Source organism: Callionymus lyra, chromosome 2 (assembly GCF_982586985.1).
Source record: "Callionymus lyra chromosome 2, fCalLyr1.hap1.1, whole genome shotgun sequence".
NCBI classification, from domain to species: domain Eukaryota; kingdom Metazoa; phylum Chordata; class Actinopteri; order Syngnathiformes; family Callionymidae; genus Callionymus; species Callionymus lyra.
The window spans coordinates 22,002,494-22,027,015 of NC_141819.1; the positions used below are offsets into that span (position 1 = coordinate 22,002,494).

At 38.3% G+C, this 24,522-nt stretch overlaps 3 protein-coding genes across 3 annotated transcripts; 2 read left to right on the forward strand and 1 right to left on the reverse strand.

Moving 5' to 3' along the window:
• Nucleotides 1-231: 231 nt before the first annotated feature.
• scn4aa (sodium channel, voltage-gated, type IV, alpha, a) lies at nucleotides 232-16,118 on the forward strand. The gene is made up of 25 exons (XM_087784121.1): nucleotides 232-528; nucleotides 1,469-1,587; nucleotides 1,662-1,751; nucleotides 1,822-1,950; nucleotides 2,018-2,109; nucleotides 2,992-3,276; nucleotides 3,341-3,404; nucleotides 3,476-3,617; nucleotides 3,852-4,049; nucleotides 4,111-4,281; nucleotides 4,819-4,948; nucleotides 5,140-5,378; nucleotides 5,500-5,673; nucleotides 5,748-6,104; nucleotides 9,741-10,181; nucleotides 10,594-10,753; nucleotides 11,053-11,207; nucleotides 11,275-11,448; nucleotides 11,508-11,630; nucleotides 12,004-12,285; nucleotides 13,202-13,255; nucleotides 13,355-13,492; nucleotides 13,692-13,796; nucleotides 13,865-14,135; nucleotides 14,890-16,118. The coding sequence occupies exons 1-25, from the start codon at nucleotides 274-276 to the stop codon at nucleotides 16,116-16,118; spliced, it is 5,577 nt and encodes a 1,858-aa protein (XP_087640247.1). The 5' UTR covers nucleotides 232-273.
• Nucleotides 16,119-19,178: 3,060 nt separating this feature from the next.
• On the forward strand, nucleotides 19,179-21,603 carry cd79b (CD79b molecule, immunoglobulin-associated beta). The gene is made up of 5 exons (XM_087782817.1): nucleotides 19,179-19,298; nucleotides 20,073-20,375; nucleotides 20,444-20,562; nucleotides 21,222-21,275; nucleotides 21,341-21,603. Exons 1-5 carry the CDS (start codon nucleotides 19,247-19,249, stop codon nucleotides 21,434-21,436), a joined length of 624 nt encoding a protein of 207 aa, XP_087638943.1. The 5' UTR covers nucleotides 19,179-19,246; the 3' UTR covers nucleotides 21,437-21,603.
• A 97-nt stretch (nucleotides 21,604-21,700) lies between these two features.
• Nucleotides 21,701-23,142, reverse strand: LOC148085957 (interferon a3-like). The gene is made up of 5 exons (XM_087782962.1): nucleotides 23,008-23,142; nucleotides 22,844-22,939; nucleotides 22,080-22,229; nucleotides 21,869-21,940; nucleotides 21,701-21,793 (listed from the first exon to the last, which is right to left on the reverse strand). The coding sequence occupies exons 1-5, from the start codon at nucleotides 23,140-23,142 to the stop codon at nucleotides 21,701-21,703; spliced, it is 546 nt and encodes a 181-aa protein (XP_087639088.1).
• Between the last annotated feature and the right edge of the window lie 1,380 nt (nucleotides 23,143-24,522).

Consider the following 24,522-nt stretch of genomic DNA (forward strand, 5'->3'; position numbering starts at 1 on the left):
ATTACTTTACTATCTGATATATAAAATGGACAATAAAGGCAGGATTTACGGTATTTTACTGTTCAATTTTTGGCAGCCAGTCAGTCTTTACTAAAGTAGAATAGTCCAACTTTTTGTTTGTGTTTAGGAAGCCTGTAAGTCAAAGCCTAATATAAAAAGAACATCTATTAATTTAATTTAAAAAAAACATCATTGCAAATTCCTGGGCTGTTTTTGTTTTCCAGCTCCTTCTAGTGACGCCACATTGTGGTGGTTTCCCTTCGCAATGCAAAGATGGCATCAATACTCCCTCCCCCAGGCACCGATTTGTTCCGCCACTTCACCCTGGAATCACTGGCGGCGATCGAGAGGCTCCAAGAGGAAAGAAAAAAGCTCAAAGAAGTAGACGGTCAGGATGAAGAGGAGGTCAGTGGTCCACACGCCGACCTGGAGGCCGGCAAGAGTCTGCCCATGATCTATGGAGACCCTCCTCCAGGGATGATCAACACGCCGCTCGAGGACCTGGACCCTTTTTATGAAGCACAGAAAGTGAGTTTGGTAAAACAGTCACTTTTTATAATTTATTCAGAAATGTTCCACAATAGCACATTCTAGTGTTTCTCACTGGGCCTCAACCATCGAGGGGTTTTATAGAACAAGTCAAGTAAATTACAAAAATGTAATCTGAGGTGATATGTGTTTCTGGTCTTCTTACAGTCGGACATAAGGTGTTGGATCTGAAATGTCATTATAACAGTGGCTTGCTGAGAAGTGCTAAAATTAGCCAGCCAAAATCTATCTGTAAATATAATGATTAACAGTCATTGGTTGTTTATTTGTTCATTTTGATTATTTATTTTAATCTCATCTTGTCCTTTACGTCAGTGTCAAATTTCAGCTACAAGCAAATGTTTTAAACCGTGGTACACCAAATTCTAAACTTGAGAAAAATCAGTATATTAAAACTACTATTAAACTATTTAAATGGTAAAAACGATTTTCTGTTGTTATTAAACAAGTTTCGACTGTAATTAAACTATTTTCAACTGTAATTAAACAAATTAAAAGTGAAACCAAATTAAATGCTAATCAAACCATTTGTTTTACTCTAATCAAACTATTTTCAACTGTAATCAAACAATTTTCAACTGTAAACAAACAATTTTCAACTGTTATCAAACAGTTTTCAACTGTAAACAAACAATTTTCAACTGTAATTAAACCATTTTCGAACTAAATCAACAATTTTCGAATGTAAACAAACAATTTTCAACTGTTATCAAACAATTTTCAACTATAAACAAACAATTTTCAACTGTAATTAAACTATTTTCAACTTTAAATAAAACAATTTTCTACAAAACTAAAAAAATGTAAGTGAAACGAACCATTTTCAACTGTAATCAAACAATTTTCCACTGATCAGAGAAATTGTGTATAATAAATGTCTGTATCTTTTTATAATGAAGCTCATTGATCTGTTTTTTAGACATTTGTTGTGATCAGCAGAGGAAACACAATCTTCAGGTTCAACGCTGAACCGGCCTGCTACATTCTGAGCCCCTTTAGTGTGGTGCGGCGAGGAGCCATCAAAATTCTGATACATTCATATCCTTTTGAACATCAGCTCTACTTTACCAAAACCATTGCTCTCACGTTCATTTGCCCTGACTGAAATTTAAATTATTTAGCATGTTCATCATGATCACCATTCTGTCAAATTGTGCATTCATGACGATGAGCAACCCACCAGCGTGGAGTAAAACGGTCGAGTAAGTGTGTCTTCTATTTGTCCTTTCATGTCAAGTGTTTCTTTTAGTAACGTCTGCGTCATAATCTCAGGTACGTTTTTACTGGCATTTATACCTTTGAGGCGACGGTGAAAGTGTTGTCTCGGGGTTTCTGTGTGGGATCTTTTACATTCCTTCGTGATCCGTGGAATTGGTTGGATTTCATGGTGATCAGCATGGCGTAAGTTATCAGCTTTCATTGAAAAATAAAAGTATGGGTTTAAAATGTTTTTTTTTTGTTTCCACAGATACATCACTGAGTTTGTTGACCTCGGCAACGTGTCGGCCCTCAGGACGTTTCGTGTGCTCCGAGCACTTAAAACAATCACTGTGATTCCTGGTATATTTTTCCGATGTTCAGTCATTGCAAAAGTTTTCTGCTTGAGACAAAGAAAAAATGTCTAGCTAACCGATCCTCATGACAGTAGACTTCAGGGCTATTCAACAAAAATGTCCTAAAGAGGCCAGAATTTTGGAAGGATGTGTTTTGCTTTTGATTGTTAAAGCGCTTTGTGACCCTGGTCTAGAAAGGCGCTTTACAAATCACTATTACTTACTTACTTACTTACAAACTTACTTACTTAGGTTCAGCCCATACAACTACTTACTGTTGTAATGTTAATGTAATATTATAAATAGATAATTTAGAAAAGTGTCGACTCACATTTTACTCCTTATTGACGGCGAAGTCTTGGGCATTTTCTTTGTGTAGTACATATATATATTTTTCAAATTAATTGTTTTAAAACATTGTGTTTTCATTTTGAACTTTTCGTTGCTTTGAAACGGCAATGGTTGGATTATCTAAAGTAGAGCTTCATGGTTCACCATAAAATTCAGCCTTTGCCGAAAAGCAATGCAAAGTGTATCAAAGTACTCAAGATAGGTGAAATTACAGTGTTCCTATTGTGGACATATTTATAATGTATTCATTTAATTTAGAAGAATAGGCCACTCCAAATTGCTTGAAGCATCAACCTTAAGTTGAAAGCCCCTAGCCTACATGTTCAGGTGGGTTTGGTAGCCTGCAAGAATATTGAAAATTGTTTGCAACTTTTCTGAATTTTGCAATTTCCGCTCAAGGATAAGGCCATTTAAAAGTCGCCACAGTGGCAACAGTCCCTGAGCATTTGAGTAAAGACTGTACCTCCACGGAGAAACATTAACCACTGTAACAAATTTCTGAGATAGACCCGGTAACTTGTTACTTTTCCATCGCTAGGTTTGAAAACCATCGTGGGTGCTTTGATCCAGTCAGTCAAGAAAATGGTGGACGTGATGATCCTGACTGTCTTCGCTCTGGCCGTCTTTGCACTCGTCGGCCTGCAGCTCTTCATGGGAAACCTGCGGCACAAATGCGTGCGATGGCCTCTCCTTAACAATGACGTCTTAAACTCCAGCGCTGTGTTGAACGACACGCTGCTGTTCAACAACACGGTACCAGGATACAACGAAACTTCCTTTGGCAACAACACGTTTGATTTCCCGGATTATATCGAGAACTCTGGTGAGATGCGCTGACAGATCCAGATTGAGATCATCCAGCTCAATTTAATCTCTCTTTCTTGTAGATAACTACTATTTTTTAGAAGGCAGCAAAGACGCGCTGATCTGTGGAAACAGTTCCGATGCTGGGTAAGAAATGTCTCCTAATGATAATTGTTTAAAGAGGTTTAAAACATTTGACTTTCTCCACTCTTCCACAGACAATGTCCTGAAGGATACACGTGTATGAAGACTGGGAGGAACCCAAACTTCGGCTACACCAGCTTTGATTCTTTCGGTTGGGCTTTTCTGTCTCTGTTCCGACTGATGACGCAGGACTACTGGGAAAACCTCTTCCAACTGGTTGGCACTTCTTGAAATTGTTCAACAATTCATGAAATAAGTAATATTTAACCCCCAAAAAACTATTGAATCTCTTGACTGAGACATAATAACATGGAGGATGAAGGATGGTAAAAATGCCTTGTAGTGTTTTTATTCTCCATTGGTTTCTTCATTTCCTGATTCTCTAAATGGCTCTTGGAATAAATGAACCTGTCCTTAGTTCTCGTAGCTTCTTTGTCACTCCAAACACAGATCCTGCGGGCGGCTGGAAAAACGTACATGCTCTTCTTCGTTGTGATTATTTTCCTGGGCTCTTTCTACCTGATCAACCTGATCCTGGCCGTGGTGGCCATGGCCTACGACGAGCAGAACCGGGCGTCTCAGCGGGAGAAAATCGAGAAAGAGGAGGAGTTCCAGCGGCTTTTGGAGCAACTCAGAAATCAGGAGCAGGTAATGCTTCGAGCTGTGAGGTCACTCTGTAATGCAATGAACTGTATGTTTCCACCTTCAGGCCCAGCTGCTCGGGAGCCAACTCACTTTAACCAGTAAAAAGTCACAAAGCCGACACTCGGTTTCTATACTAGGAGACGATGAGTCCTCGGTCCACCATGAGGAGTCCGTCAAAGATTTCAACGGCCAAGCTATTCCTCGTCTTCTGGTCAGAGCACCAACTATGGTAGCGGTAAGATGGATCTTACTTTGGAAGACCTCATTTTCTACCAACCCTCATGTGGACTGAGGGTTAAGATTATTTTCAGAGTAATTTGTCCCTTTTTAGAGTTATAGACAAAAATGTATGTCCATTTTATTGAAGCGAATGATTTTCAGTTGTCTTCATCTTCATACCTCCGTGGTGTCTGTAACATGAATCTTGTATTGAAGCCTCGACGGGAGCAATTGTTTCAGAATAACGAAAGCAAGACTTTATTTTAAGCTTGTTTGTAAAAGAAGTTTAAAGAATAACAAGTATACAAACAGGAAGTACTCCTGGTACGTATCGCAAGCCAGTGTAGACAGCAGACTGTAAGAAGCGGTTGCAATACTTACAGTACTTGGGCATGACATGGGGGGGGTATGGACATAAGCACAGCTTGTATCAATAAAAGTATATATATAGATATATATATATGTATATAAATATATATATATATCTTTGCTTTGTTTCCAATTATCTCCAAATCACCTTCGCCCAATGATCTCCTCTCTGTGTTCTTTACAGTCGGCTGCTTACTTCGAAGAACCCGAGAAATCAATCGGATCCGTTCCCAGCATGCTCCATGTTGACGATCCACGTCTGACACAGAGACCTGCCAGTGCACTTACGGTGCTGACCGCAGCTGCTATGGAGGGTACGGAGACAGAAACATGACCCACATTTTTACACCGGCATTCCTTGTTCACGCACACACGGGGCAAAATAATGTGCCCTCTTGTCGACGTACTGATATGTTTCCATGCTATGGAAGATGTAACGTTCACTTGAGCGAGCTGAGAAATCATTTACACTTAAGGTGAAGGTGTTCTCCGTCTGTGTCTGCAGAGCTGGAGGACGCTCAGAGGCCGTGTCCGCCGGGCTGGTACAAGTTTGCAGATATTTTTCTAAAATGGAACTGTTCCCCCTGCTGGGTGAACTTCAAAAATTGGGTGCACTATGTCGTCATGGACCCTTTTGTTGACCTTATGATCACCATCTGCATCGTTCTCAACACCCTCTTCATGGCCATGGAGCACTACCCCATGACCCCCGAGTTTGACCACATGCTGTCTGTCGGGAATCTGGTAAATATCTGGAGACAAACTAACAACATTATTACGTAGCAAATATCCCAAAAAGAAATAGTTCTTGTTAACATCGGAAAGTCAGGCATCATTTTAATAAACTTGGATCATCCATGGACAGGTTTTCACTGGGATCTTCACAGCAGAGATGGTTTTCAAGCTCATTGCCATGGACCCCTACTATTACTTCCAAGTGGGCTGGAATATTTTCGACAGCATCATCGTCTCCCTCAGTTTGGTGGAGCTCGGGCTGGCAAACGTCCAGGGTCTGTCTGTCCTCAGGTCCTTCCGTTTGGTAAGTCCCAACCATGTGAGTTCCTCTAGATGTTCGTGGAATAACGGCCTTGTGCGACTGTGTTCTGGAGACAGCTTCGTGTTTTTAAACTGGCCAAGTCTTGGCCCACGCTCAACATGCTCATCAAGATCATCGGCAACTCTGTGGGCGCGTTGGGGAACCTGACGCTGGTGCTGGCCATCATCGTCTTCATCTTCGCTGTGGTTGGAATGCAGCTGTTTGGGAAGAATTACAAAGACTGCGTCTGCAAGATCTCCACCGAGTGCGAGCTGCCGCGCTGGCACATGAACGACTTCTTCCACTCTTTCCTCATCGTGTTCCGCATCCTCTGCGGAGAGTGGATCGAGACCATGTGGGACTGCATGGAGGTGGCTGGGACTGGGATGTGTCTGGTTGTCTTCATGATGGTCATGGTCATTGGGAATCTTGTGGTAAGTGCGACATTTTTCGAATTGCCAGTTGTTTTATTGCAACATCATTTTTACACAATTTCTATTCCACTTCAAAACTTGGTCAGAGTCACCTATGGAACGACTTCACAAGACTTCCTTTCTTTGTCAGAGTTTTATGAAGTTCATATATTAGTAAACCAAACTTGCTGCTCATGACTAGGGATGAGTATAGTTTAGGTTTAATAAGATACCGGTTCCAAATCAGCGTTTTTTAAACAGTGAGGGTGCTTGAAGAATGAACACGAAAAGATTCCAAAATATATATCTATATCTGTATATATATCAGTATTGTTTTGGGGCAAAATTTTGCCAATTGTTAATGAGTAACCGCCTGCTACTTTAATTTTGGAGCTAAATCATGACTACATGACCAATGTCTTTGTTAGTTTCAAGGCGGAGTGAGAATATTTAGAATCCAGCTAATTACATAGGTTGGTAAACAAAGATAACAAAGGTTCAAAATTAAAAATGGTACAAGGAGATCAATATCTTTGATGATGAGAAAACAGAGGGGGTGACTAAAATGAGCAGGATATTCTGAATGATGAACCCAAAGATGTGGTGGTCAAAACACACTCATGAAAAAGAAGCTAAATCACAAACAAACATGCAACCATCGGGATTATTTATTGGTCGTTCCAGCTCTGGATAATCTGCAGAGAGTGTGTAACCGCCATCAAAGTTCCGCGATTGGGGAATAAACTTAAATGAAGAAAAATGTTAAGTAAACAGTGATGTTGTTTATTGAGGTCTAGATATGAGATATATCACTAAAAAAAATTGACTCAATTAACAAATCAAGATTTTCACAGGAATAACTGATAGAATGAAGAATTGGAATTAAAAAACAAATCTGAATTCATTTTATAGTCACTTTCGGTGTGGACTCGATTATTTAGGAAGAAAAAATGTTTTCATAGATCTTGAAGAGAGAGGGGAAAAACATCCAAGATTATGGTACATTAACACATGCATGGATTATAAATTAACTAACATTCATCAGATCTTTGTTGAACGTGTGTGTTTATGGCAGAATATTCTGTCAAAGTATTTGTTAGAACGTATGGTAGGTGTGAATAACAGTAGCCTATATATTAGGGTGACACTAAACTCCCCTGCTCTGTTACTGTAAAGCTGCAAACCTGTCTTGCTACAACTCTTCAAATCTAATGACCATGTTATCATAATCCCAGCAGATTATGTGGTCCTCCCTTCTCGGCTATTGTTGACCCCAGTCTACATGTCCACTCAAGATGTTTCTTATTACAGCAAGACGTTGCTAAAAATAGACAATAAAAAAAACCCTTAACGTGTTCCATGAAACGACAACCAAGTCAGGCTTGATTTTGGTGATTTTAACCCCTCGCAGCTCATCCTGAAATGTCTCATCATAAACACGCTGTCATCTTTTACTTCTCTTATTCGTCACACCTTCAGCGTTACACTCCTGAGCTACACATTCATAGAAGCTACACAGCTTTCTATTTTAATCGACCGACTCAAGTCGCCCTGTGGAGGTTCTAACCCCAACTATGTGCTAAGATCAAGTCAGCACGCTGCCAGAAACAGCTGAGCGAGCAGCTGGCCAGAAGACTGGCGTGAGAAAAAAGTAACAGTAGAGCTGAATAAAGTAATCGACGGAGGAAATAACACAGAGTCATCAGTGTTTCCGAATGTGATTTTGTTACACGTTGTGACCCCGAGTCAGGTCAGGATCAAAACACTCCTGGATTTCAAAACCTGCTTAGCTGAGAACACATGACGTTAAAGGAGATGCTCTTAGGTTTCAGTGTTGTTGTCGAACCGCAGAGAGGTTTTTGTGTCTATTATAAATGGTCGACAGACACTCTGCTCTTGCTAGAAGTCTCTTAGTACAGTGCAACAGTTGCAATATTGAAAATCGTATTTCTTAATCCTTAAAACATAAAACGCACTCACCCTGATGAAATAAAAGAATAAGAAGAGTAAACACAAAAGATCTCCAGAGCTACATTACATTATTTGAATAATAATTACCCGATAAGTAAATGTTCAGGAGGTAATACTTTTGAAATCATTAGTTAAATAAAGTCATTTTTATTTAGCACAGGTTAATGCTACCCTGATTGAACCAAAATAAAATACAAAATATGCATTTGCAAAGTCAAAACCTATAGGAACTGTGAACGTCTTTCCAACCCAGTAGTTGAAAACAGTTGTAAAATAACATTTGTTTTAACTTTAACCCAAACCTTAGCTAAAACACAAACCTTAACCTTAACCCATGAAAGATGTGATAATTATTTTAATTTTTTATTTCTTCAATCAACATTGACATTGTTGTTGCAGGACCCTTACAGACCACTTGCTCATTCTGTTTTCCTTCAGACTCCTCCATCTCTAGATAGGTGTGTTGGTGAAAAGAACATGGAGCAAAACACTGGGAAATTTGGCACTGCTTTATTTCAAGAACCCTTCTTTATTCCATGATATTGTAGAAAAATATAATCTGAAAGGCAATTTTCAGAACCCCCATGTGTTCAAGAGTTAATCATGGCATCACCTATTCCACATTTAACTCACTTAGAATAGAATAGAATAGAAAAGCTTTATTCATCCCCAGAGGGGAAACACACTTTCACAACAGCGCAGTTTAAAAAAATAAAGTGCAAGGAAAAAGAAATAATAAAAGAGATAATACAAAATAAAATAAAAACGATCTTAAGAATATACAATTATTTACAAAATTAGAAATTTAACACTATTAACAAAATAAAATAGAATAAAAATAAAATAAAATAGAAATAAAAACGGAAAAAAAAAAAAAACACACGAGAAGAAAAACACACTACGGATTAGCATCAGGATATTTAAAGTAGAGAGTTAAATATCCTGACACCAGTTGGGATGAAGGACCTTCTATAACGCTCCGTTCTACACTGGGGGTGCCTGAGCCTGCCACTGAAGGAGCTGGCCAGCTCCTCCACGGTCAGGTGCAGTGGGTGAAGAGCGTTGTCCCTGATGGAGGATAGTCTGGAGAGTGTCCTCCTCTCTCCCACCTCCTCCACCGAGTCCAGCGAGCGGCCCAGGACAGCAGCTGTCACCTCTAGAAGTTTTCTGACGACTCGGCAATGGCAAAGAATGTTTAACATTATCGTCTGTCATCAACTGGATGTAAACTTTTGATGTCCAGACTAAGACACAACTTTAAGGCTTCCGTATCACTCAAATCTATCTTAACCTTCTTGAGCACATAATAGATGGAGTAGACTCGGCATCATTATGAGTGACAGCGGCTGCGTCAGTGTCAAACATGAAGCTGTTGACCTCTCCCCTCCATCCACGTAACTAGTTCACAGCTTCTGGAGGATCAGCAGCAGTGAACACAATCTCCTGCTAAACCTGGAGGACACCCTTAGATCCTTATTATGACATTTTAGGATCTAAGAAAAGCATGTGTTTAAGTGATCCTATAATTTATGATGTTGAGAAAATCGACAGCCAAGGCTCTGAAAAAGCGTGTTTTTGTGGATATTAAATACTTGTTAACAGTTATTACTGAAACAACTGTTTATGATAACAATAATTCATGATTATTTGTGTAACTAACCCTCTTGTTTCTTTTGTGCTCCAAAGGTTTTGAACCTGTTCCTGGCCTTGTTGCTCAACTCGTTCAGTGGCGACAACCTCTCCGCAGGAGACGAAGATGGTGAGATGAACAACCTCCAGATCGCCATCGGCAGGATCAAGAAAGGGGTCGGTTGGCTGAAAGCGTTCATCGTGCGCAGCTTTCTCCAGGTTCTTGGCCGAAATATTGAGCGGAAAAGTGACTCAAAGGCGGAAGGGATGGAGATGAACCACTTGGACACCGGTCAGGATTTAAAAGTTGCTGATGGAACCAGCAACTGTCTGGTTGAAGGTCAACCCTCCAGGTCCTTCATGGACATCGAGTCCCTGTGTCTCAATGTGCCCATCGCTCAGAGCGAGTCTGACTTGGAGAACCTGGAAGATGATGAGGATGAGGATGACGAAGACGATGTTTCTGAGATTTTGAATCAAAGCCAGAAGCAAGATCCAGTGAGTCAAATTGTTTCACCCAAAATTCTTTGATTTCATCTTTCATTTTCACCATCAACAGTTCAAGATAAGCTGATAAAGTTTAGTAAAAAGGAATGTTTGGCTCAGCCATATGGTTTTCATAGGTAGTAGTTCTTTATAACAAACCTCTACACTAAAACGTAAATTAAATAAGTAACCGCTTTTATTTTTGTTTGTGGCAGTTTGGAACAAAAGTATTAAAACAGTGATAGCCATTAGGTGTTTAGTAATCATTTTAACTAAAAAAAGATATCCTTTACGAGTAAACGATTCACACATTTACTAGCTGATATTCGACATGTCTACATGTCTTTTCTTTTAAGCGAACTGTGGTCAAATGTGTCAAATGTACAGAAAACAATTGACGCTCTTTTGTAAAAAAAAATTCTAGCTTAATGCTACTTCGGAGGATGAACAGAAAAAGGACGATGATGATGACGGAGCTTCATCAGTGTGCAGCACAGTCGACTATCAGCCACCAGAGCCAGAGCCGGAGGAAGAGGAGGAGGAAGAACCAGAGCCGGAGGAGCCAGAAGCCTGTTTTACTGACGGTGTGTCTCAAGTAGAGAAACTTTCTAGTCTCTTTTCAAGTTATCCTTAGGGTCATAGCATCTGTTTAGGTTAGATAAGATTGGTTAAAAAACAACTATATATATGTGTGTGTTTATATATATATATAAAGCTAAGACACAAAAAATAAATCACAGGATTAAATATATTCTAAAAAACTGTCTGGACAAACTCCTGAGACTTACAAAAAGTCACAGGAGTTTGTCCAGAAACAGGAATCAAACAACATTACCAGATTGACTCGTGATTGTATTGAATCTAAGCTGGACTCTCTCACCAGGCTGCGTGAGCCGCTGGCCCTGCCTGACTGTGGACATCACGGCGGGCCGAGGGAAGAAATGGTGGAACCTCCGCAGGACCTGCTTCACTATCGTGGAGCACGACTGGTTTGAGACCTTCATCATCTTCATGATCCTCCTCAGCAGCGGAGCCTTGGTCAGATTAACCCTTATCAGGTAAGAGGAAGCGAACGCCTTCGTCTGATGTCTCTCATCACCTCCAGGCCTTTGAGGACATCAACATCGAGCGCCGCCGCACCGTGAAAATCATCCTGGAGTTCTCTGACAAAGTCTTTACCTACGTCTTCGTCATTGAGATGCTCCTCAAGTGGGTGGCGTACGGGTTCAAGACCTACTTCACCAACGCCTGGTGCTGGCTGGACTTCTTCATTGTGGATGTATGTGGTCACACGTTCACCTGATTCCTGCCGTCAGATAAACTTGCTCCTTTCTGCAGATCTCGCTGATCAGTTTAGTGGCCAACTGGATGGGCTACTCTGAGCTCGGACCCATCAAATCTCTTCGGACTCTTCGAGCGCTGAGGCCTCTTCGGGCTCTGTCCAGATTTGAAGGGATGCGGGTATGTGTCCAGAGTGGTTGACGCTCGGTTGACTAATCTGACCTGGATTAAGCTGCGACTAATCTGAATGTCTTTTCTTGTGTTGTGTTGGTTGAATGCACGATTACAGCTGCAGCTGCTGCTCTCAGGTACATCTTGCTGCTTGTTTGCGTTTTGCTACTGGGGTTATAACGACAAATAAATATATTATATCACCTGATAAAAGAATTGTAAATGACAGATACAGTTACATTTTTCAAAAACAATTTTTATGTTTGATATATCATCCTTGTTGTCTTCAATTTTTTGTTGATTTACATTAAGTCTGGAACAACTTAAGTAACATTTCTCTGTATGATTACGATACTGTGATCAAACACTGTTTCTGCCTCAGGTGGTGGTGAACGCACTGGTCGGCGCGATCCCCTCCATCTTCAACGTCCTCCTGGTCTGCCTGATCTTCTGGCTGATCTTCAGCATCATGGGAGTCAACCTGTTCGCCGGCAAATTCTACCGCTGCATAAACACCACATCCGGCGAGCTCTTCCCCATGAGCCTGGTCAACAACCACAGCGAGTGCACCGCCCTGAAGGAGGCCACGCAGGAGGCCCGCTGGGTCAACGTCAAGGTCAACTACGACAATGTGGGAAGCGGCTACTTGTCGCTGCTGCAGATAGTGAGTCGTGCTGTTGATAGGTTTGATTTTCTTTCTCAAGAAGCACAGTTCTCAGGTCTTTTTAGGGTTAATGTTTGTTATTTCTGTCCCTGTCACGTGTGGAGGGGGTCTTCAATGTTATAGAATTGGACAATAATCAATAATTAAACCAATAATTCTAATTTAAAGGTACATGTTTAATTCGTTTTTTTTTTTTAATTATTGAATAGTTCATTTTTAATATTTTCAATATGAATTATTTTTTTAAACAAAGAGTTTGATATTCTAATTCCAATATTTTTTAATTTGTAGCCTTTGAAATACGGTATTTATATTTAGTACTTGTACCAACCATTTAACGTGGAATTTCGAAGGCTATAAATTGAATAATACTGAATTGAGAAAATGTTAGGAAAATGTTTGAAATTAGAAAATAAAACTCTAACATTCACTTTAAAAATATGGAAAATATTAAATTTCATTATGAAATAAATATGACTGCAACTGGAAGATACAGTATGTGCTGGTATAACATTATATTACATATTTTAGTTTTACAAATTGAAAGCATGTATTATCTTTTATATTGTTATTGATGTGTTTTTACATAGGAATTCCATTGGAATAATAGTAATTTAAATTACATATATATATATATATATATATATATATATTAACCTGTATATATATAATAGTATATATTAATCTGTGGCATCATTATCACATGACAAAATGTATGAAAGTACTGTTTAATTATAAAAGAAAAACAAATTAAATCTTTAAATAGCCAAACTATCGAAAAAAGAACATCCTTTTAATATAGAAAACACTTAATTAATAATCATTAATAGTTTAGTGCTAAAAGTGGCATTAATATACATCTGTACAAAAGTCTTCACATTGCCATTTTTATAAACAATGTTTTGTCTTGTTTCAGGCAACATTCAAAGGTTGGATGGACATCATGTACGCTGCTGTCGACTCCAGAGAGGTGAGGGACCAACTGTTGTTTAATTTTAATTTATTTCTTTATTAAATCATGTATAATGTGCTGTTTATCAAGCTTACATTTCATCTCTTCCTCCTCTAGGTGGAGGAACAACCGTCCTACGAGATCAACCTCTACATGTACATATACTTCGTCACCTTCATCATCTTCGGCTCCTTCTTCACACTCAACCTCTTCATCGGTGTCATCATCGACAACTTTAACCAACAAAAGAGAAAGATAAGTCCACCAAAAGTCACTCAAGCACAATTTGTGAAGCAGCCATAACATAATGACCACTTCCTAGTATCATGGAGTTGAAGCAGCACTTGTGATATCTTGAGTGGTCATAATGTTTGGGCTGATTTGACTGGAATAAATGTCCAATAATATCTTGGCAAATACGTAAAAATCTAATGATGTCTCTGGTCATCTGCACTTTGGGGACAAGGACATCTTCATGACAGAGGAGCAGAAGAAGTACTACGAGGCCATGAAGAAACTGGGATCCAAGAAGCCTCAGAAGCCGATACCTCGTCCAAAAGTAGGTCATGTGACTTGATGAAGCCACGCTGAGCTGATGACCCACTTCTGTTCCTGTCCGACCGGCAGAACTTCATCCAGGGGATGGTGTTTGACTTCATCAGCCAGCAGTTCTTCGACATCTTCATCATGGTGCTCATCTGCCTCAACATGGTGACCATGATGGTGGAGACCGACAACCAGAGCCCGGAGAAGGACGACTTCCTGTTCAAAGTCAACGTGTCCTTCATCGTGGTCTTCACGGGCGAGTGTGTGCTCAAGCTCTTCGCTCTGCGACAATACTTCTTCACCAACGGGTGGAACGTGTTTGACTTCATCGTCGTCATCTTGTCCATCGCAGGTGAGAGTGAAGGTTCAACTCTCAGGTATCTGTGTCGGAGTGAGATGTTGAATTAGAAACAACATATATGGATTTAAACCCGAAATAGATGAGCTATCATGCATGTATATTGTTTTAACCACATAATAAAATATTGTATAGATTGAGATCAGTGACATCTTTATCATGTGACAAATGTATGGAAGTCTATCAGTGGAATCAGAATATTGAATGGTTGAATTTCCTCTTTTTTTAAATTTAAATGTTTTTTTAAGCATATATATTTTTAATTATTATTAAAAATAATTTGAAATAATAAATCATAAAATTTTATTATTTGTATATAAAAGGTTGAATTGTTTTTTAGTGAATATTTTGATTAACTTATTTGTAAATCTAAAGGTTATATTTTTTGTTTATTTTTTCTTTAATAAATTAATAAAAATTCAAATATTTTCTAAATTAATTTGAATTTGCCTGGTGACACTTTCATACCAACACACTAAATGTAAAACACCAAAAAAATCATTAATTTTATAACCTTTTTTTAATTTATTTTTGCAATGCCAAACTCTTTAAAACAAAAATCATTTTGATTTAATTTAATTAAAAAAAAATTTAATTAAGCTTTCATAATAAAATAAATATTGAATTAATTTATTCCAAAAAAGATATCTAATGCTTAATTAAAAAAATAAAAGTTTCATTCAATATTATATAATAATGTTTCGAAACTTTGATCCCCAGAATCTGAGTGCGCCCCCTTGTGTTTCAGGCACCATGCTGTCGGACCTGATCGAGCAATATTTCGTGTCTCCGACTTTGTTCCGAGTCATCCGTCTGGCCCGGATCGGTCGGATCTTGCGTCTCATCAAAGGAGCGAAGGGCATTCGAACGCTTCTCTTCGCCCTCATGATGTCACTTCCTGCTCTGTTCAACATCGGCCTCCTGCTCTTCCTCATCATGTTCATCTTCTCCATCTTTGGAATGTCCAACTTCGCGTACGTCAAGAAGGAGGCGGGCATCGACGACATCTTCAACTTCGAGACGTTCGGCGGCAGCATCATCTGCCTCTTCGAGATCACCACGTCGGCCGGCTGGGACGGGCTGCTGCTGCCCATGTTGAACCGGGAGGCTCCGGACTGTGACCCGGACTTTGAGAACCCGGGCACGGAGGTGAGGGGTAACTGCGGCAGCCCCGGCATGGCCATGATGTTCTTCTGCAGCTACATCATCATCTCCTTCCTAGTGGTGGTCAACATGTACATCGCCATCATCCTGGAGAACTTCAACGTGGCTCAGGAGGAGAGCGGCGACGCCCTCTGCGAGGAAGACTTCGAGATGTTCAACGAGACCTGGGAGAAGTTCGACCTGAACGGATCGCAGTTCATCGAGTACCGTCAGCTGTCGGACTTCTGCGACACCCTGCAGGAGCCGCTGAAGGTGGCCAAGCCCAACCGTCTGCGCCTGATCGGGATGGACCTCCCCCTGGTGATCGGAGACCGGATCCACTGCCTGGACGTCTTGATGGCGGTGACTCAGATGGTGCTGGGAGACACGGTGGAGATGGCGGCCATGCGCGGGAGCATCGAGGCCAAGTTCATCCTGAGCAACCCCACCTCGGACTCCTTCGCCCCCATCACCACCACGGTGAGGCACAAGGAGGAGGAGTCGGCCGCCCTGGTGATTCAGAGGGCCTACAGGAAGCACCTGCTCAGGCGCTGCACGCATCACGCCGCCTTCTTACGCCTGTGTAAGACCAGGGGGGTTGGCGACGGCGAGGACCCGGCGGAGACGGAGGGACTGATCGCTAAGAGGATGGGGATGCTCTACGGGAGCAGTGAGGACCTCTCGGAAGAAGCAGAGGCGGCGTCGAGAGCGAGCTCAGACTCACTTTGCACTAAACCTCCTGACATCACGGTACCTGTGGAAATAACCAGCGAGGTTCTGCTGCACTCTGCTCCCAGTCAGCACCTCCTCAACCTGCGGGAAACCGTCGTATAGCAGGACAAACACTGTTTATATCAACTGTTTTGTAATTAAATTCAATCATAGAATCTCCTTTTCTATTCTTCTGATTTTAAGATTTGTTTTTCTCTGAGGGTTTCAAGCTACCAAACTCTTCCCTGCTCTGAACACTAGACGTTAACATTTAAACCTAATTGAGCAAACTGACCAATTAGAAGTCAGATCACGTTCATGTCTTCTGGTTAACTTGTTGTCTTCAGACCAAACTGACTGAAGTCTTGTCAGTACTCGTGTGTTTCTCACCCTTTGCTTCCTTTTATCACCGAACATGAAATGTGTTTTTGACATGTTTGCATCAACGAACATTACATTAACACAGAGACATGCCTTGTTTCAGAATAGATCAGTTACCCTGTCAAAAACTCCAGGTTGTTCCCACTATCACTATTTCTGATGAGCAGATGAGGTCAATGCTAAAAGGTTCAATGAACAGTAACAAAGTTGTTTTTTTTATGTTCCTAGAACATTTCAGTCCAAGTGCTTTCAAGGGATAATATCATTGACAATTATTAAATATGATCTATAAAGGGTATTTTTATATCCTTACCTAAACAGCTAAGTTCCCTGAATTTATATCTTTTGTTAAATTTGAAATTCTTTATTGTGGCAGGTTAAAATATTGACATATAACACAAAGATATCTTCATAAAGTCACTGATTGTTTGAAACCGACTTGAACAGATTCAGGCTGATGTATTTGAGACTCAAGTGCTGCTGCAACCTTTAGTTTCTTTGCTGTGTTCTTGTGTAACTAATTATAGAAAAAACGAATAAAACATCAGGTCAATAAAAAGAGCTCTAAGTTAAGACATTTAAAAAAACATCACATGGTTCACTGGACTGATCAATGTCCAGTTCAGACATTTGACTCGATGAAACTATGATGCCTTGATAATATTTAGCATTAAGCTTGCGGGGTGTTACATTTAAAAGTTGTGGTTGAGGTTATCTACCCTTTCGTGTAAATAAAAACACCTGCTGTATGTGGCAACTCAGGTTCCATGACATTGCAGTTACACCTTTTCAACACTGGAGGGAGCCAAGTACAATGTTTCAATCTTCTGATTTCTGCTTTCAAAATCAACTCTTAAAATAAGATTCATTAAAACAGAACTTTTATATATTTCAATTCTTGATATGACAAAATATGCATTGATTAAAAATGGTGATTAGATTAGATTAGATTAGTAAGAACCACAATGTGAATAAAAAAGGTTTCTGTAAATACTTTATTTAAATAGTGATCTATTTTCCTAAAGAGTCACTATGATTGTGAGAATTAAAAATGTTCTCCAGGCAAGTTATGTAAATATTTAAACAGGATGTTAATAAAAGCAGACTTTGATTTAAGTAAAACAGGAAAGATGCTGAACTGATTAAAACTTGTTTCTTTTGCACTATTCACCTCATCTATGTGAGAGTGGCGAGGACTTCCTGTTTAAAACATGTTTCATTTAAGTCCCATCATGTTACATTAATATATATCTTTTGTTTATACTTGAACTCTGTATTGTTATTTCAGAGCACACAAAACGTATTTCTGTTTTTTAACATCTTTGTTTGTGATTTCGTTTTTCATATTTTCTTAGCATTTTACTTACTTTTCCCTTCATTCATATCTAAATACAATGTTTCAGGCTTGACACTAATTATTTTAAAAAAATCTTCAAAATATAAATTAGCCATACATATATATATATCATTTAATAAAAGTTCTTGTTTAACTCCTATTAAAAATTGGTTTACTGGAGCAAAACAGATTTATTTGGAGATTATTGTAAATGAGGTTTTATATTGAAAATAAACTCTAGAAATCAAATAATCTACAATTATTTTGAATAATCTCTTGAGTTAAGAGTAAAAACATATTGTTTGTTATGATATCAATGTTAGTTGTTACAATTAAAACAAGCCTTCACTTTGAAATAGCTGATGTATGTAATAAGGCTTGACTTTAACCCATTATTCATTTTCACATCAGGTAAAACAACATCTTATGAATACCAATTAAACTAGGATTTTATTACACTAATTACATGTTATTATCTTTGATTACATTTCTTTAATTTCATTTTCTTTTAAATTACCACAAGAAATTGCAAAAATACAAGGTTAAAAAATATAATTTGTTTTAATACAATAATTTTAATCTATACAAAATAGATTAATCGTCTGTTTTAAAACCGAAACAATGTCTTAAAATGCGATTTTTATTTCCTGAAGTTCAAAGTCTTAACATCCATCATCCACAAATGTCTGTTTACATTTCTTTTTAAAGGAAGGGTCACTTTATATCACACGCTTTCCTTTCTTAAACATGAAAAACGTCTCTTGCCTTGCTGTATATACGTGTATCATGATGTCATTTCCAAACAAGTATTTGTTAGAATAAAATACTGACACAGGAGTTGAATTTGTCGTCAGCATGCAATTGACGCCGCTTTGCTTCCTGCTAGCGGTGTGTGGAGGTATTACAGCCTCAAACGTTGGCTAAAAAAATACATTGTAATTACTTGTATTATTTATGTATGGATTCAACGATACATTTAATTTTTTATTATTATATATTTTGGTGTTGTGGTTCAAGGTTATAACGTATCCGATGCTAATAAATCTATGATAAGGCTAAAAAAAATGTATTATTTGCTTATTCTTTATGGTTACATAGAATATATATCTATATATTAAACAGATTTGACACATTTTAAGCAAATAAACTTCAACTTATGTTTAAATGCATAACATGTTTTATTTCATTTGGATTTTTTTTACAGTGGCACTTTTCTATTTTATCATACACACTACAATGTTAAACTGAAAACATGCTTATTTTTTATGTTTTATAATTGGTTGTATATATATATTAATTGCCCTAAAATGTTATGTCTATGTGCAAAATAATTAGATTATACTGTCTTGAGACGCCCATAAAACTATGATGTTTTGTTTGAATGTTTTCTTTTCCTGATTTGCGTGTCATTGAAGCGCGACAGTGAACGCTCTGCTGAAGATATTACTTCTGCTTTTACACAACACTTCAAACTTGCATTAGACTTGGACGTACTTGCAACCCATATAATATTATTTTTTCAATCGCCTTCAAAATGCTCTGGTTAATGGTTGGAATACACGGACTTATCTTGATCCATTTTTCAGGTAATTTTTATTTTGTTGACCAAATTCAAATGTTTCAAAAACATGTCTCAGTTACATCTTAATTGTTATATATTGAAGTATAATGTAATTAAGATATGATGTGATGATAGACTTTCAAGAATGGTAATAAAAGACAGACTTTCATATTTAATATCCTAAATTATGGTTCTGAATATGGGTTATTATCTACTCTTGCACAATTATATCAACAGTAAAGATGTACGGTGGCCCGGAAGTGCAAAGCATATTGATTAAACTCTTGAAACAAATTTAAGATTTCAGTAATTTTTTGTTTTTTTCAGAGTTTGTATATTTGTTTCAGGATATTCAAAATTTTGTAAAGTTGTTTTGCACTTCTTCATAAAACTGATGGATGTTTTAATGATTCCACCTTTTGTCTAACAAGTAATTATGAGGGCTAGTTAAGAAAAGAATATAAAATTAATGCATTTCCAAAGATAACTTCATAGAACTGAAATTATCTCATCTTAACTTAGCTTACTGAGGCGTTACGTCTGGTGAGCTATACTTTCACTTCCTGACCACCTGCAGTGAAGAGGAGGTTATGCTTGGTTTATTTTTAAAACAGTCAGTAAACAAAGACAAAAATAATAACATTACATCTCTACTGATGCCCGGATCTTAATCAGTCACATCAAGTCCTCTCATGATAGGCCTCGAGCCTCACATGGTCTTTCAATTAAGCTGAAACGTTGCTAAGCTGTTGCTCAAATAAAAGATGGTTCAGAATTGAACCCTCCTCTGCTCTGTCAGCGACCCTGAGCTGGACCATAACGCAGAAGCCACGTTTCTACGCCGTTCGCACGGGCCGATACGTCACCATCTTCTGCCAGCCCTCGGTGCAGAACCGGCCCGCACAGGTGCAGTGGTACAAATCCTCGCACGATGACTTTCACGTGGATAAAAGACGGATCTTGGACCGGCCTAAGACAAGTGACCAAGGCGTGATCCGGAACGCCGCTCTCATCCTCTACGATGTGGACGTGGAGGACACTGGAGTCTACTTCTGTAGGATCAACGGCACGTGGGGCTCTGGCTCAGGACTGCAAGTAGCCAGTAAGTGAATGTCTTTTATTGTGAAGTCTGTGTCTGTTATGTATAATGAAGAATGCTTGGTTTAACAGGACCCATCGACCGGAACCAGGCGGCATTTCGGAGCAATATGAAGGATGGATTCATGATTCTGCAGGCTTTGTTGCTCGCTGTGTTTGCAGCGGCTTTTCTTTACTACAACAGAAAACTGGTGAGAATCCATGATTTTTACTCACGACTTCTAGAGCAGCTTATCAAGAATTATCTTTAAATCTATTTATGTTTGAGGTACTGAAGATAAACTGAAATCCAAGCAAGCTTTTAATAAAGCTTGTTTAAATAAAAACTGCTTATTTTTAGTCAATGTTGAAAAACTTTCAAGCTGCAAAAGGTAAGATTGAGAATAATGTCTCCAGATAAATTGAAAATGTTCGATGGTTACATGGGCTGGCTATATGTGACAAATATTGCAGTTACACTGATCTGACACTGGGGGAGCCGGAACAACCGTATCCATCTGGCGGAATTAAATTATTCACATTGTTTTTTTTATTTTTCCTACCAGTTTTGAAGTTGGTTGTAGCATCTCAATTTGGTCTTATCTACTCACTCTTTTTTTGTATTGATTAGATGATGCATTATTTTCCAGACATCTTTTCACGTAAACAAAATGTATCTCAATGAATGGACATATACATTTGATATGTACAGTTTATGTCCATGCATATGAAATAAACATATTATAATCTGCTATATCTCAATTTTTGAAGTATCAAAAATCAAGTTTTGTCATTAGGTATCCTAGTATATACTACAATCCTGGTCGTAAATGTGTATTCTGAAATCTAAGTTTTGTCTTTTTATTCTCAGTTGGAAAAACGTGAGAGTATTTACGAAGAGCCTGAAATGGACCACATCTATGAGGTTTGTTCCAATAATACAAAACGTCTTGTGTATTCTTTGCAAGTCACTTTGTTTGGTTTCCTCAGGGTTTGGCCATCGAGTCGTGCACGGAAGGCTTGTATGAGGAGCTCTCTGTGTACGCCCAGATGGAGAACGCTGAAGCTCCTTGGGAACTAGAATGAATCTCAAGCCAAACTGACTTGTATTTCAAGCTTTTCCTTTCAGTCAGAAGATCTTTTTCAGCCTGGATAAATGTCAATGCAATGTTCAAATAAAACATGGATGAAAAGCTTGATTTGATCTGCAGTGGATTGTTTTATTGACAATAAATAAGAATCATGTAAAAATATGCTCTGGTTGTGATTTTAAATATTAATTCAATAAATAGATATACTGTATATGGTTATAATAAATACAATAAATAAATCCATTCATGATGTCGAGCTTCAGTTGAGGGGAGATGTCAGCAGGTGATCGGCTCTGAAGAAAATGACCTTGATCTGCCTCCGGATGAACTCCCATGAGGCAACACTGTGACCCTGCGAGAGAGAGGAGGATGAGGTGAGATGATGGAGGCTTGGATGGATGGATGGTTGAGAGACTCAGGAACTCACGGTTTTCTTGAGGAAGTCTGAGAGCTTCTTGAAGAACATCTGGAGCGACTTCTTTTTTCCATACCTGGTGATCTACAGTTCAAATAACAAAGTGTCAACATCATAACAAAATGTGCCTTTAAGATGAAGGACACTCAGAACATACAATTCAAAGTACAATAGTGAAGTAATTCTTATTGTCGTGTGTGCAGATGAGCACGTTTTTACGTACACAGGTGCGCAGACCGCTCGCCTGCTGGTTGATCACGTTTAGGAAGTTGTCCTGTTCCACTTCCTTCCAGGAGGCGGCGCTGGTGTCCTCTTTGAACAGCTCCGTCACCTCCTCGATGATCTGGATGACGAAGCTCAAACGATCTTCAGCCTGGAAAAGAAAAGAAAAATCATTTTCGTGGCCAGAAATATTATTCTTTGTTAATAAATGTTCTTTAAATGTATTTATTTTAGAGAGAACATGTTTTTTTATCGTCTAATTGCTGCAACTACTAGATTTAAGTTCGCAGCTACAACAGACAGACTTCCGATCATTGTTCTACTTCATGTTCCAGATACAATTTAGAAACTAGCTTTGCACAATCATTAAACACGAATGTGACAAAAATGCAAAAATTATTAGAGCAGCCTTGTTTTCTTCAAACAAATATTATGAATCCAGTAGTAACTTCTGTGTGTATCACGTTATTAACAGATATAACTTAAGTATTTATTAACCAGAAAACATGGAAGATGTCTAAATAATATTTCTTAAATTAAACTATTTCCCTCTTATCAATATATGTGTACTAACAAATGTACTTTTAGTTTTACTAGACATTAAAGCTAAGAACAAATAGATGAAAGCGTGCTGCTCTCATCAGTTTTAAAAAAAATATAATCTTGCTTCTACACATATTTACAAGTTATTTTGTTAGTTATATATATATATATATAAATATAAGAGAGATGTATATATAAGAGCAGAGATCCACCGTGACGTACCGATGCTTTAGCAGCCTGTGCATAGAGATGTTGAGGAAAGACCACCGTGTCCTCCTCCAGTGCCAGAGTGTCCGTCATGTTTGTTGAATTGTAAAACTGCGGACAGACACATGTTCAAAACTTTGATCATCCGTTAAAGATCTACACATGTAGATTTGTCTTACCATCTGGTTGATCCACTTCATGGCATTCTTGTTGTAGTCCTTGAACTTGTGGTCCATCCACCTGCAGCTGAGAGAGGACGCGGCAGCAGCACACAGGCTGATAGTCAGGCACCACACAAACACTTTGCAGAGCATGATGATGTGAGTCGTATCTGGGTTTGGATCAGATTGTCTGCTGGAGTTTGATGTGAGGTGACAAGATCTGAAGTCCATCTTTTATAAGGAGACTTTTTCATTTTCCTGACACACATGAACGCGCTGTGGCTTTCATGTAGGTTTGAGAACCACACTCGCAGAGTCCCTCAAACTGAAAACTGAAATACCTAGAAAGCCACATCATCTTTTCCCCGTCAGAGGTAATGGAAAAAAGCAATAGTGTATAACAGAACTGTAGGAAAATATATATTTATATTTTAGAGCATGTAAAATAAAATATTTTTATTGTTGTGGTTGTTTTTGTTTAATAAAAACTATTGTATATATATATATATATATATATATATATATATATATATATATATATTATTTTACAATCTGCATGTTTTATGGCCTTATATTCATGAATTGATTATTGTTTATTTCTAAATAATTCCTTACTCAAATGTTCTATTTTCACACACATTATGAAAGCTGTAGGTGTGGAGTGAGCGTTCTGCACGTCAACTTGTGGTGATCGAGCAACGTTTCAGTGTAAATGAAAGCTACACAACTGTATCTGATCATCATGTCCCTATACCAGGAGCGGCCAAGATCTTTCTTGACATGGAGGACATGGTTGCCAATGCCTGTATGTCTGTATGTATTACTTCTTTTTTTTGGTTAAAAAGATAAAAGTATATGGAGGTTTCAATGATACAAATAACATGAGTGTCTGATGTCATGTATTACGTAAAAAATGCTGAAACAAATAATCTACAGTATATTTCTTGGATTCTTTTGGAATCAAATGTAGGTTTAATCTATACATTGGTTCTCCATTCACACACTTGTCACGTAATGTCAAATAATTAGTAGTGAAAAAGTGACTTGGGCAACTGTCATACACATATTAAGCCTTCAAACCACTGGATGTGGTTGGGGAAGCAAATTTTCAGAGAAAATGAAAGCAATCCTCTGCTGTGGTGCATAGTGACGCAGGAAGCTTGAATGTAGCATTTCACATTGAGTTCTGAGGAAGCCTAGGGTGGAAATTCATATTCGACATGTAATCTGGCTATGAAACCCAAGATAGTGATGGTGACTATCAATCCTGCAACTTTTTTTTAAAACAATATATTTATTGAACTTCTGAACAACTTTAATTCATGTAGATACAGTATAAAATGTAGCTATTAAAAAAAAAAAGACAATTATCACTTGTCATTCATGATATATTGTTATTTGTGAATCATTTGCAATCAACATATAAATTATTTTGATTGTTTAAACTATCTGTTAAGAGGAGTAGAATAAGATATGATAGTTGAAGTACTGTGTAAAGTTCGCTATGATTACATTAAAAAACATAATGTAACA